At 46.8% G+C, this 12,414-nt stretch overlaps 1 protein-coding gene across 2 annotated transcripts in view; it reads right to left on the reverse strand.

Annotated features, from left to right (window-relative positions):
• Positions 1-6,316: 6,316 nt before the first annotated feature.
• Positions 6,317-12,414, reverse strand: part of ANXA13 (annexin A13) — a 58,480-nt gene continuing 52,382 nt past the window's right edge. For both annotated transcript variants that reach the window (XM_017855896.1, XM_017855895.1), the window contains 2 exons: positions 10,167-10,279; positions 6,317-6,880 (listed from right to left, as the gene is read on the reverse strand). In XM_017855896.1, coding sequence (XP_017711385.1) covers positions 6,761-6,880; positions 10,167-10,279 — 233 coding nt within the window. In that variant the 3' untranslated portion in view covers positions 6,317-6,760. The remainder of the gene's footprint in view (positions 6,881-10,166; positions 10,280-12,414) is intronic.

Consider the following 12,414-nt stretch of genomic DNA (forward strand, 5'->3'; position numbering starts at 1 on the left):
AGACAGGCTGACTTGATGTCTCTTCTAGGGACTCTTACTCATTGGCACAGGGAGCTGAATACCATTTCTGGTTTTCTGGCACTCTTATTTCTCTGCTTATCTAGTTTCTGGGGGCTTATCTGAGGCATTTTGATTGGTTCTAACATGGCTTGAGACATTGTTTGGAATCTGGAGGAGTTCTGTGCATTTGTCTCTTGCTGCTGAAGGAGTCAGGCTGCACACCTTTGGCCAGGAACACATTGCCTGTGGCTGAGGATGGTGGGGTCTTCTGGGGGCTGTCACATCTGACTCCCAGTGGGCCGACATCCACCGAAAAGCAGCCATTTGTCCCTTGTCACGGTCTGCTTCCTTCGCTTCTTCTCTACCTCGCTCCTTTATGTGGTAAAACCTGTCTCATTTAGACCATTATTTTCATCTCCCTTTTCTTCTTAATCTTCCCTTTTCAACACTCTCCTAAGGAGAGATTTACAAGGATTAATGATGTGGTTATACGGGATGCCTCGAACATCAGAACTTAAAATTTTTAAAGTAAGAAACTGGCAACAAGGAGTTTTGTCCAGGGAGGAGTCTCTTGAATGGCTCAGCCCCTCTTAGGTAAAATAGATTGTGTGCAATGCCGGAACCAGCCCAGATGCTCCCTCTGTGCAAATTACCAGAAAGCACACTCTCTAGGCAGCTGCAGACCTGCAGCAAAGTCTTGGTGTGGGGAGAACAAGGGCTCAATTTCAGACCTCAGATATCCCCTCAGCCAGGCAGCTTTGCACAGTAGACAGCCTAGACAATGATTCACTGTGACCCTAAAATGTACACTGGGTAGCAGCTGATTTTTCCAGGAAAAGAGCGTTCAGGATAATTATTTCTTCTCATGCTGGTACCTGAGGACAGGGTGAAGATTGTCTTTGGAGTCCCCTGGGAGAAATGAGATTAAGACCTAGACCAAGGGTAATGCTGGCATGAGTTCCTATTGGTTCATAAGAGCCAACTGCTAATTTTTCAACACTTGTAGAAGCTGGTTGCTAAACATTTTAAAAAATTAAGTTATATAAACATACAATGAAAATATATTGATAACAGATGTAATAAATACTCAAAATTCATTCCTCATTATTGACTTCATTTTACTATTGACTATGCTTTTCAAGTCATTGAAGTCTCTTGCCTGTGTTTGGTGGGAACACTGTATGTCCGTGTGCTACTGCCCTGCTTTTCTAAGCCAGTGCTCTGTGTCATCATGGCACTTTCTTGAAATTGGCATGGTGAGAGTATTTACACCATAGAAATGGACAGACGCTATGCATCCGTCTTTCCCACCACCCACCGCTGATTGTTAAACATCAACCAACACCCCACAGCCCCTGACTGTGACCCAGTGGGACCCAGTGTTTCCAGAAACTCTCTGACACATGGTCCTGACTGAGGTCATCTTGTGGGAAATGACACCAAAATCCTCAAAGAAGAATTCACCATAAGGAGAGGGAGGAAAACACTGGAATGGGAACCCAGGCTCAGCGCAAGGTTTAGGGCTTCAGGGAAGGCTGGGCGATACCACATGGTCCCTGGGTCCAGTCACACTGGGAACCATAGGGAATGCGGAACTTGAACCAAAAGGGGTGGAACCTTGGGGCCTGAGTGTGGGACACCTCCAAGGATGGGGTGGGACCTCAAAAGTACATTTAGAGTAAAACCCAAACATCTTACTGTGGCCTGCAGGGTGCTGCTCCATCTGGGCCTTGACCACCCCTCGCTCTGTCCTCCCTCACACAGCATCAACCACTGGCTGTTCAGGGATCCCTCGGCCACCCTTGTTCTTTCGTATGTCATCCCCATGTGCTCTGTGCCCCAAACTCCCCCTGCCTAATGTCTGGGTGGCTCTTCCCACCCCTCAGTCTCTCCTCAGAGGGGCTTCTTGGCTGCCCATGTAAAGAAGTTCCCTGCTCCCTCTCTTCCAGCCCAGGCCCCATCACCACCCACCACAGGCTCCAGTTTCTTTCTTTCATGGCTGGCTTTATAAGCCATGCTCAATTTCTGATTGGGTTTGTTTACTTGACAATAGTGTGTTTCCCTGCAAACCAGAAGAAGCACCATAAGGGCAGAATGAGGTGTGAGGGGCTCGCCCAGGAACCCTCAGCACCCAGCACAGTGCCCAGGGCATGGCTTGCGGTTCAGGCTCATTATGTGATTGGAATAGGGACCGGCCAGTTGCCCTCCAGCCCTTTGGACTTGAGAGCCTGAGTCCTGGCAAGGGGCGGGGCTGAAAAGAAATGACAAAGGACTATTGCCTCCAGTCTCCATCAGGCCCCAGAAGTCCAGGTTAGGCAGTGCCACCTGTGCAGCAGGAGGCAGTGGGGTGTGTGTGTGTGTGTACACATGCACACACATGCGCGTGTGTGTGCATGCACGTAGGACGGCATTTTTCTCTTCGATGTGATTGAGGCCCATGTAGGGTCCTAGCACCTGAGTAGAAGAAATAGGAGAGTTAGAGGCCAGAGAAGACTAAGAACATGAGTGGCCAGTGCCACTCCAAGGGCTCATGGGAGCAATGTCCCACCCTGGACCCTGGCATCCCGCCCTGGCCCACTCTGGAGAATGCCTCCCCGCCTTCCTCTGCTGTGCCCCTCCCCATGGGCTGGGAAGTCCTTGGGGTCCAGGAGACACACCCACTTGTGGCTTGGACACCCTTTTCTTGACCTAGCACCTGAGACTTCAAAATGCCCTGCCCTGAGCCCGGAGCTGAGCCCTGAGCCCTGAGCCCTGAGCTGAGCCCTGAGCTGGCTTCCAGGGTTGCTGCTGGTCTCTTCCCAGGGTCCATAGCAAGTTGTGGAAAGAAGTTGGCCAGGTGGGCCAAGTTGTCCTCATAGTCCCTCCCAGTTCAGGACAGAGGCAGAAGCTGAAGAGATGGGCTGGACCCACACATTTGAGGGGTGGGCCTGCATGGGGGAGCCACGTGGAAGTCCCGGCACTGCTGAGCGGGATCTGTGGAGGGATGAAGCGCCCACAGAAAGTCATGGGACGCCATTGGCTCCTGGGGTCGGGTGGGAGGACTTTCAGCTTCTTCTGTGGTTCACCCAGACCAGCTCCCCAGAATCTATTCACCTACAAAACCCAGGTGACTCACTGTGAGTGAGCAATAGTGTGGAGCCCAGTCAGGGCCTGGCACAGAATTCCATGGGGAACGGCATGCCTTGGCAGGATATGCTCTCCTCTGTGCAGCCCTGGAGGTGGGGTTTGGAGCCCCCTACCTATCTAAGCATCTGGGTGGCAGAAGCTGGCATTCCTTTAGTGGCCCTAGAGGAAGGGGCTAGTATGAGGAACAGGGATGTGCAGTGGGGAGATGCCAAGATAGTGTTGCTCTCCTCTCTCCCTTCTTTCTATTTTAATCCTCCCCATTCCCTCTCTCCACAGGCAGGTGGGCTGGGGGCACCTCGGAGAAGTCAGAGGGACCTGGGCAGGGCATGGGTGTGTGGAAGGGGAAAAAGAAGACATTCCTGAGCTGCCTCCGTGGGAGAGGAAGGGTGGGGCATACCTGGGATGGACCAGACCCCAGGCGAGTACCTAGAAACTGGCTCCAGCTTGCAAGTGATGAGCAACATTGAGCAGCCACAGAAAGGAGCCTTGATGTCTTGCTCAGTGAAATTTTAGACAAAAGCACTTATGGACCATGAGCTAGTTCCGGCGAAGAGCACAGGCATTAGAGGCAGAAGGACTTGGCTTGAATTCTGGCCCTGGTGCTTTATGTGGGTGATCTTGAGTAAATTACCTGGCTTCTCCATCTTATCAGCCTCAGTTTCTCCACCTGTAAAATATCTTCTTGTTTGTCTCTGTGTGAATTATGGCCATCAACAATCTCAAACTGTGTCTGTTTTTAACAGATCTCTTTTCAGTCCATTGATTTGTTTTTCTGTCCTTACCATGAGCTCAGATCCCAAGAACTGGTTGTTTTCTTTCTGGTTATAAAAGCAAAGACCAGCTTTGGCAACAGATAGGCAAATACAAATATGTTTTGTCACTGAGCATGGTTCTAGGAAATAATTTTTTTATGTATTAAAGCTTATAATGACGGCAATGACTATTAAGTAGATAAACCAGGATGTTGAAGGCACTGATGTTAACATAACTTCTTAATATCTCCATCACTGTTTTGCAGCCACTAAAAAGACAGTTATGACATCTATCCCTAACTGATTGGGCTGTTTGTTATATGTTGATCATACCCCAAATGGTGTGAATGAGACTGTGCTACTTAGTAGTGTCAGGCACAAATAATCAGCCAATGAATGATAACTATGATTATTGAACCAAGGTGTCCAGGTTCTCTTGACAGATCCCTCTATGTCTAGCAGCCACTAAAGTGATTTCCCAAAGCCCAAATGTGACCATGTGCTTCGCTTAAACATCTCCAGTGACTGCTGTTGCCCAAAGGACCAAACTCATGCTTGGCAGGCAGAACCATGGCTGATGTGGTTCAAACCTATTTTCACAGCTGCTTTGCCTGCCTGCCTGACAGGGCCATTCCTTCCTTTCCACACATCTGTGCCCCAGGAGAATGGATTTCACCTCTTCCTGAACACACCCTGCCCACTCATGCTTCTCCAGTCTCTACTTGTGCCCTTCTTCCTTAATTTTTCTGGAAGTTCTTTAAAACTTTTCTGCGCGTTCTTTAAAACCAGCACAAATGCACCTCTGGGAAATGTTCCCCAGTTCCCCATGCAGAGCCGTGTGTTCTCTCTTCTTACTCATGGGTAGAGCCCTTTACCTGTTTGATATGGTTTGGCTCTGTGTCCCCATCCAAATCTCATCTTGAATTGTAATCTCCATGTGTCGAGGGAAGGACCTGCTGGGAGGTGATTAGATCGTGGGAAGAGTTTCCCCCATGCTGTTCTTATGATACTGAGTGAGTTCTCACAAGATCTGATGGTTTAAAAGTGTGGCACTTCCCCTCCCCCATCTCTCCTGCCATCATGTAACACGTGCTCTGCTTCCCCTTTACCTTCTGCCATGATTATAAGTTTCCTGAGACCTCCCCAGCCAGGTGGAACTGTGAGTCAATTAAACCCATTTCCTTTATAAATTACCCAGTCTCAGGTAGTTCTTTATAGCAGCGTGAAAATGAACAAATATACTGCTCTTTTTAATGCACTTACAGCATTCTATTGAATAAAACAGACATTATTGACCTGGGAATGAACTGCCCCAAGGGCAATCAGTGTTCGACTTATCTTTGTATCCTCAGAGCACAGCGCAGTGATTGGCAGATAGTAAGGAATTAAGCAGATGAATGATTACAGACCCGTTCTCATGTACTTCAAGTGATTTTTCCAATAAAGGCAGTTAGTAGCATGATTCCTGGTGTCAGCCAGCCCTGGATTGAAATGCTAGTTGATATGGTTTGGCTCTGTGTCACCACCCAAATCTCATCACGAATTGTAATCCTTATGTGTCAACTGTAATCCCCAGGAAAGACCTGGTGGGAGGTGATTGGATCATGGGGTTGGTGTCCCCCATGCTGTTGTTGTCATAGTGAGGGAGTTCTCATGAGATCTGCTGGTTTTATAAGGGGCTCTTCCCCCTTTGCTCACCACTCTTTCTCTTTCTTTCCTGCTGCCACGTAAGGTGTGCCTCTTCCCTTTCCACCATGATTATGAGTTTGCTGAGGCCTCACCAGTCCTGTGGAACTGTGAGTCACTTAAACCTCTTTTCTTTATAAATTACCCAGTCTTGGGTATGTCTTTATAGCAGTGTGAAAACGGCACTTGTAAATGAATTTAGATAGGTTACTTAATGTGTCAGTTTCCTCAACTGATAATTGGGAGTAATATTAACCTCATAGAGCTGTGGGGAGGATGAAGAATGAAATTGGGCTACTCAGTGTCAGGCACAAATAATCAGCCAATGAATGACAACTATGATTATTGGGCCAAGGTGTCCAGTTTCTCTCGACAGATCCCTCTATGTCTAGCAACAGTGGCTACAAGACTAAAGTTTTGGAACACAGAATCTATTGGTGTGGAACCAGTTCACTTCAGAGGTAGACCATCGATCTTGATCTTGTTGGCACTTTGCTCAGCTTAATTGTATTTGAAGATCAGATGAAAGACTCAAGTGGGTCAAATGTCTAGAGAATGAAAACCAGTTAAACAAGGTAGCAGATTAGGGGATTTTACCCTTAGTTACATTTTACAAAAGCAAGTGAATTGTTTCCTTATGACTAGCCTTGATTAGTGACCACTAAAAAATGTATGTTTGAATTTCACAAGTCATATATTTTCAAGACAAGAGCCCAAACTTATCAAGACAATCTTTGGAAAAGCAGTTAATGGAGGCATAATCCACAACTTTAATTAACAATGAGGCTTTCAAATTGAACACATAGAAGGAAAATTAATGAATTGTTTAATTTTGTCTTTCCTGTACCTTACTTGTGTGATGCATATTCTTCTAAACGTGCCATTACAAATGCATGGCTTTTTCATCAACTGCTGATTTCATTAGTGTTTAGAAAGCATCCGGTTACCATGCTAAAAGAAAGTGAAGAGGCAGCCCAGATGCTTGGTAAGCCAGAGTTCAAGGTGCCCTGCCCATGCATCTTAACGTTGCTGCCCTTAACTTAAACAGCTTGGCCTGGCTGCACCACTTAAGCTGCCAAGAAAGTAATCCAGGACTCTTGAGGGTTTTTGTGCAGAAGTATCATTTGCAAGTTTGATTTGGAATGTGCTCTTGACAAAGGCGGTTACATCCTGTGTTCCTATTGCCCTGGCTTGGCTCAGTGCAAGAGGGCTACTAGCAGTTTCCGGAAGTCCCCGGAAGTGTCTGAGTGAACCATGTCAGAGAGAGACTTCTGATACTTCTCCTGGAACTTTGCTTTGATCCCCTGAAGGTCCACCTGTAGAAAAAATAATAGCGGTAGAGACAAGAACATCTGTGGTGTGTTCACAAACAGTGGGCACTCTTCTACATACGTTATATTCATTTGCTCATTCATGCCTTAAAACAGCCCTTTGAGATAGGGCTTTATTTCCTATCATTATTTCCTTTATCACATTATTTCAATTTTGTGATCAGGAAAGGGAAGGCAGAGGTCAATTCCCCAAAGGTTGCAGAGGTGTCCACGTGTGTGTGTGTGTGTGTGTGTGTTTCACTAAAACTCTCGAATTTCTTTTCTTTCTTTCTTTTTTTTTTTTTTTTGAGATGGAGTTTCATTCTTATTGCGCAGGCTGGAGTGCAATGGTGTGGTCTTGGCTCACTGCAACCTCCGCCTCCCAGGTTCAAGCGATTCTCCTGCCTCAGCCTCCTGAGTAGCTGGGATTACAGTCAACCACTGCCTGGCTATTTTTTTTTTTTTTTTTTTGTATTTTTAGTAGAGATGTGGTTTCATCATGTTGGCCAGACTGGTCTCGAACTCATGACCTCAGGTGATCCACCTGCCTCAGCTCCCAAAGTACTGGGATTACAGGCATGAGCCACCGTGCCTGGCCCTAAAACTCTTGAAATTCATACAGTTTTTACACGTTACAAAGTATTGTTTTTCTTTTGAGTTTTAAGAGTTATTTGAAAATGAATCGCCCTAAGCTAGCAGGACTGTACACAACCTGGCAGTGAGCCTGACTTGGCCTGCAGGCTGTAGTTGCTTGACACCTGGTATAAAGCTAAGACAATTGTCAACACAGAGATGTGGAATTAAGCAATTAAGCAGTGTTTCCCTTATACCCTGATTAGCAAGGATATTAGCACCAGTCAACACAATCCAAAACACTATCAACTTGTAGGATTTATTGTGAGCGTAATTCACTGGAAGCTTGAACAACCTAGGTGCTGGAAGTGATGGTAGGACTCAGGATAAAAATAAATTCAAACATTGCTCTGCCAATAGATGTTTATAGCCCTAGCAAAGGAGGTGATACTTGTATCAGAAAAGATGTAATTCCAGATAGAGCATAATGGATCTCATAAAAGAAGCAGAGAACTCTTTTTAACCAGGAGTCTTTCTTTTCTTTTCTTTTTTGGCTTAGACCCTTCCTTGTACTCCAGGCCCAAAAAGTGTGGCTCAGGGATCTGATTCTTTCTTCTCCTGCCCCAGTGAGTGGGCTGAGCTGAGAGAACGAAAGAAATGATCAGGATGGGAGTATGTAGGGGAGTGAGGGAGCGTTTGCAGTGGATGTTGAGCAGGTGGCCAATGCTACAGGAGACAGGTGGCGTCTGTCTCTCCCCCAGTCTGTGTGTCCCTCTGCTCCACTGCTTGGTTTCTTGCCCCGTGCTGGGGCAGGGGCAGGGGCAGGAAGGTGGAGGGTGGGTGGGGATGGGGTGTACAGGGCTCTGTTCTAGTGCCATGTGGCTTTGGGAGATTAGGAAATCTGGTCAAACTACTATATCTAGCTAGGCCTGAAGCCTTCTGAGGGAACTGCCCACATGTTGAGGTGGCCCAGGACGTGTGGCTGATTCTGAGATGAGATAGAGCTTCTTGGAATAAAACACTCTGTGGGCCACGCCGGAGTGATCATGGAACCCTCACAAGCCCTTTGGATGGATCCAGTCTCTCTGGGGGCCTTTTGGAATCCTGGGTCTTCGTTGTGTTCAACCTGCCTCCTTTGAGTCCCTCAAGATCTCTCATCTCTCAGTGACTTTGGCGGGAGGTTGAGTTGCTAAGAGACAGAGGTACAGACAAGGCAGAAGACCTGGAGAGAAAGGAGGGAGAGGGGTTTGGAGCCATGGAGGAGAGAGGCAGAGCCATGGCAGGAGCAGAGCAGACAGACTGGCGAAGGGGAAGAGGGGAGAGAGAGAGAGACGTGGCCTTCAATAGAAAAAGACAAGTTGTGGAGGAGGAAAAAGGACGGGAGAAGAAATTCCAGGAATATAGAAATAAAACGCAAGAACTGTCTTATTGCGAAGTTATATTTAAAACAGAGTCAGATGTTAAGTATTATGTGTTAAGAAGCCATGGATCAGAATTTGGTTTGGTGTCCCTCCCCTTCACCTCCCCTTCATTTAAAACTTTTTTTTTTTTTTTTTTGAGGGCAGATGTCTGTGGTTTTCAAGTGCTTAGTTCCACTTCATTCCCCAAGGCCTCTCCTGCTGCCGATGAAATGCCACTTCCCCTTTATTTTGTACCTCCTTCTGTCTGTGGCCCCATATCCCAAAGTGTTAGCAGTGACTTTTTTTCTTTTTTTTTTTTTGAGACCGAGTCTTGCTCTGTGACTCAGACTAGAGTGCAGTGTGGTGCCGTCTCAGCTCACTGCAACCTCCACCTTCTGGGTTCAAGCAATTCTTGTGCCTCAGCCTCTTGAGTAGCTGGGACTACAAGTATGTGCCACCATGCCCAGCTAATTTTTGTATTTTTAGTAGTGACGGTGTTTCACCATGTTGGCCAGGCTGGTCTCGAACTCCTGACCTCAGGTGATCCACCCACCTCGGCCTCCCAAAGTGCTGGGATTACAGGCGTGAGCCACTGCACCTGACCAGCTGTGGTCTTGACGGCTGCTCCCAAGCGGTTGGCTCCTCCTCTCCCTTCTCTTCCTTATACACACACATTTCCCGAGAGCAAGCACAAATTGACTTTTAGGGGGTGAAAAAACCCTTAATCTTTTTATGTATGAAGCACTGATATCCATGTGGTATATAAACAGATTTGTAGTGTTATCTCTGGTGTTAACATTCCTTGGGGAGAAGGGATGGCAATGAAGAAACACATATGTCTAAAAAGGCTCCTTACAGGAGCAATAGTTTTTAAAAAGATGGAGAACCATTGCCTTACGCTGATGTGCTTGCTTCTGCAGTGTGTTCAGTTAAGGAAAGGCCTCGCTCAGGAATTCGGAAATCATTCTCTTTTTGTCCCTGCTGCTGGCTGACCTCTTTCAAGTGTCTTTGTTTTGTCTTCCTTAACATGGAGCCGTGCATAGCTGCAGCCCCTGAGAACCGCTCAACAGGGTTGCCTCTGCACTCCTCCGTGAGCTCTCCGGAGCCACAGAGGACCAAAAAAGAAGCAACGACCATTATCGCATTTTTATAAAAAGAAACAGATTGAAGCAGAGCACAATGTCTTCTGCAAATTCTGGGGCTGTCTCTGTTTTACTTTTTCTGTAAATAGGCCCTTAATAGAAACTATTTGTTGATGACATCAGTGGTGGAAAAAAGAGAAGTTGCAGCCGCCTCTTTGGAGTCGGAGTGTGTCTTACCTCGGCCCTGGTCACGATTATGCGAATCAACGTCTCCTCATCCGTCCCCGCACCCTTCATTGACTTGTACAGACGTTCAGCAAAATAGCCCTCGCAGTCCTGGGCACATCTCACTGGGCAGGACGAAGGAAAAGAGAATGTGAGGCTTTCACATTTTGTGGAATGACCTGGGGACCCCCCTAAGTGTCACCTGGCTGCCCTTTGAACTGACTGGATGGTGAGGCAGAGGTTTGAAAGGAGCTGACTTGACACTGTTGTGAAATGAGATTCAGAAGATTCCCGGGTCAGAGCACCTGGAAACTTCAGGCAGAGCTCCTTCCCTGTCCCCTGAAGACCCTCTAGAGGAAAGCTGTGGCATCCTCAGGCCCTCCTGGCCACATCCATTATTCTTATTATTTCCCAGCAGAAATAACTTCCTATCGAAGTGAAATCTCTGATGCTGTCATAGGGTTCTGAAGGGAAACAGATTGGCCAGCAACCTTCTGGAATAAAACTTCATCATCTTGACAAAGTATCCAGTTGGACAGCCGCCCGCTCTCCTATGCTCAACAACCTCCCTACCCTTTGTTTTTCCTCACTGGGTTTGTTTTGTAAGCCTCATCTCTGAACCTTTTCCAGGTTCCCCACGAACTTTTGGTTTGCAATCTGGGATGTGGACTTGATGAAATGTTTGATCCTTTTTAAAGATCACTTTCCTACGATGCTGCTATTTGCTCTTTCCTGGCCTCCCCTTGCCTTCCAGCTTTGATCTGTCCACAGCTTAATGAAGCATGGTCTCTATTCATCAAGCAGGTGATAGGGTGCATCTCTTCTCCTGGGAATAAATCATTCCTTCCCCTCCTCCCAGGCTCACATGGATCCATCATGACTAACACGTTAGAGGAAAAAAAAAATTGCCCTTTAGGCTGTTAACATTTCTCTAGAACACTTGATGATGTTAGTGATTAACAGTAAGTGATTGGCATAAATGTGGAATGTGCAACCTTACTGTGTCCCGTAATGGGGCTGTTGTTGTCTAGGGGACCATCAGTGTGATTGATGCTTATAAGCAGGGGAGAGGAGCAGAGTTCGGGAAGCAGAGTCTGGGTTGGGAACCAGTCTCCTTTTACAGGCCATGTGGCAGCTGCCACAGTTTCAATGGAAAAGAAAATCACACTGAAAAAGAAACAATGTCTGGCCTCTTTCCCCTGAGAACAACCCAAAAGCTGCTGGATTGGTGGTTCAGGGGAAACTTGCACGCTACTTTGGGGAGTAGCATATTCGAGACTCACTGTGGTCCCCAGACAATTTGAGCTAGCGAGCACCACAAAGCTTTCCTGAAAATCCTCTTCTGTACAGTGCGATTTGATGCGGGGATCATTGTCTGCCTGAAGTCACTGTGTTCCGCTCATGCACAGGGGTCTTCTCCCTTAACATTCCTTCTACCTGCTTTTTGGGAAGAAAACTCTCAACATTTCTCCTGTCTATAATCTATGCTTGGGGAACAACCTCTGTTGTTAGCAGCAGCAGGAATCCCTCAAAAGGCTGGGCAGGGATAGCCAGAGAAGATGTGGATAAAATTCTTCATTGCAGCCAGGCACGGTGGCTCACACCTGTAATCCCAGCACTTTGGGAGGCCAAGGCCGGTGGATCACTTGAGGTCAGGAGTTCGAGACCAGCCTGGCCAACATGGTGGAACTCCGTCTCTACTAATAACATAAAAATTAGCCAGGCGTGGTAATCCCAGCTACTTGGGAGGCTGAGGCATGAGAATCGCTTGAACCCAGGAGACAGAGGTTGCAGTAAGCTAAGATTGCGCCACTGCACTCTAGCCTGGGTGACAGAGTGAAACTATGTCTTGAGAGAAGAAAGAAAGAGAGAAAGAAAGAAAGAAAGAAAGAAAGAAAGAAAGAAAGAAAGAAAGAAAGAAAGAAAGAAAGAGGGAGGAAGGGAGGGAGGGAGGAAGGAAGAAAGGAGGGAGGGAGGGAAGGAAGGAAGGAAGGAAGGAAGAAAAGGAAAGGAAAGAAAAGAAAGAAAGAAAGAGAAAGAAAAGAAAGAAAGAAAGAAAGAAAGAAAGAAAGAAAGAAAGAAAGAAAGAAAGAGAAAGAAAGAAAGAGAAAGAAAGAAAAAGAGAGATTCTTCACAGCAAGTGGCAGCAAGGGCAGCCAGGCCGGTGCTATGTATCTTGCTCTCCTTTGCCTTCACAGCAAGTTCCTGAACTTCAGTGAGTATAACACAGTCACTTGGACAGTTTGTAAAAGTGTGGCTT

This window comes from Rhinopithecus bieti, unplaced genomic scaffold (assembly GCF_001698545.2).
Source record: "Rhinopithecus bieti isolate Rb0 unplaced genomic scaffold, ASM169854v2 scaffold_38631, whole genome shotgun sequence".
In the NCBI taxonomy this organism is placed as follows: domain Eukaryota; kingdom Metazoa; phylum Chordata; class Mammalia; order Primates; family Cercopithecidae; genus Rhinopithecus; species Rhinopithecus bieti.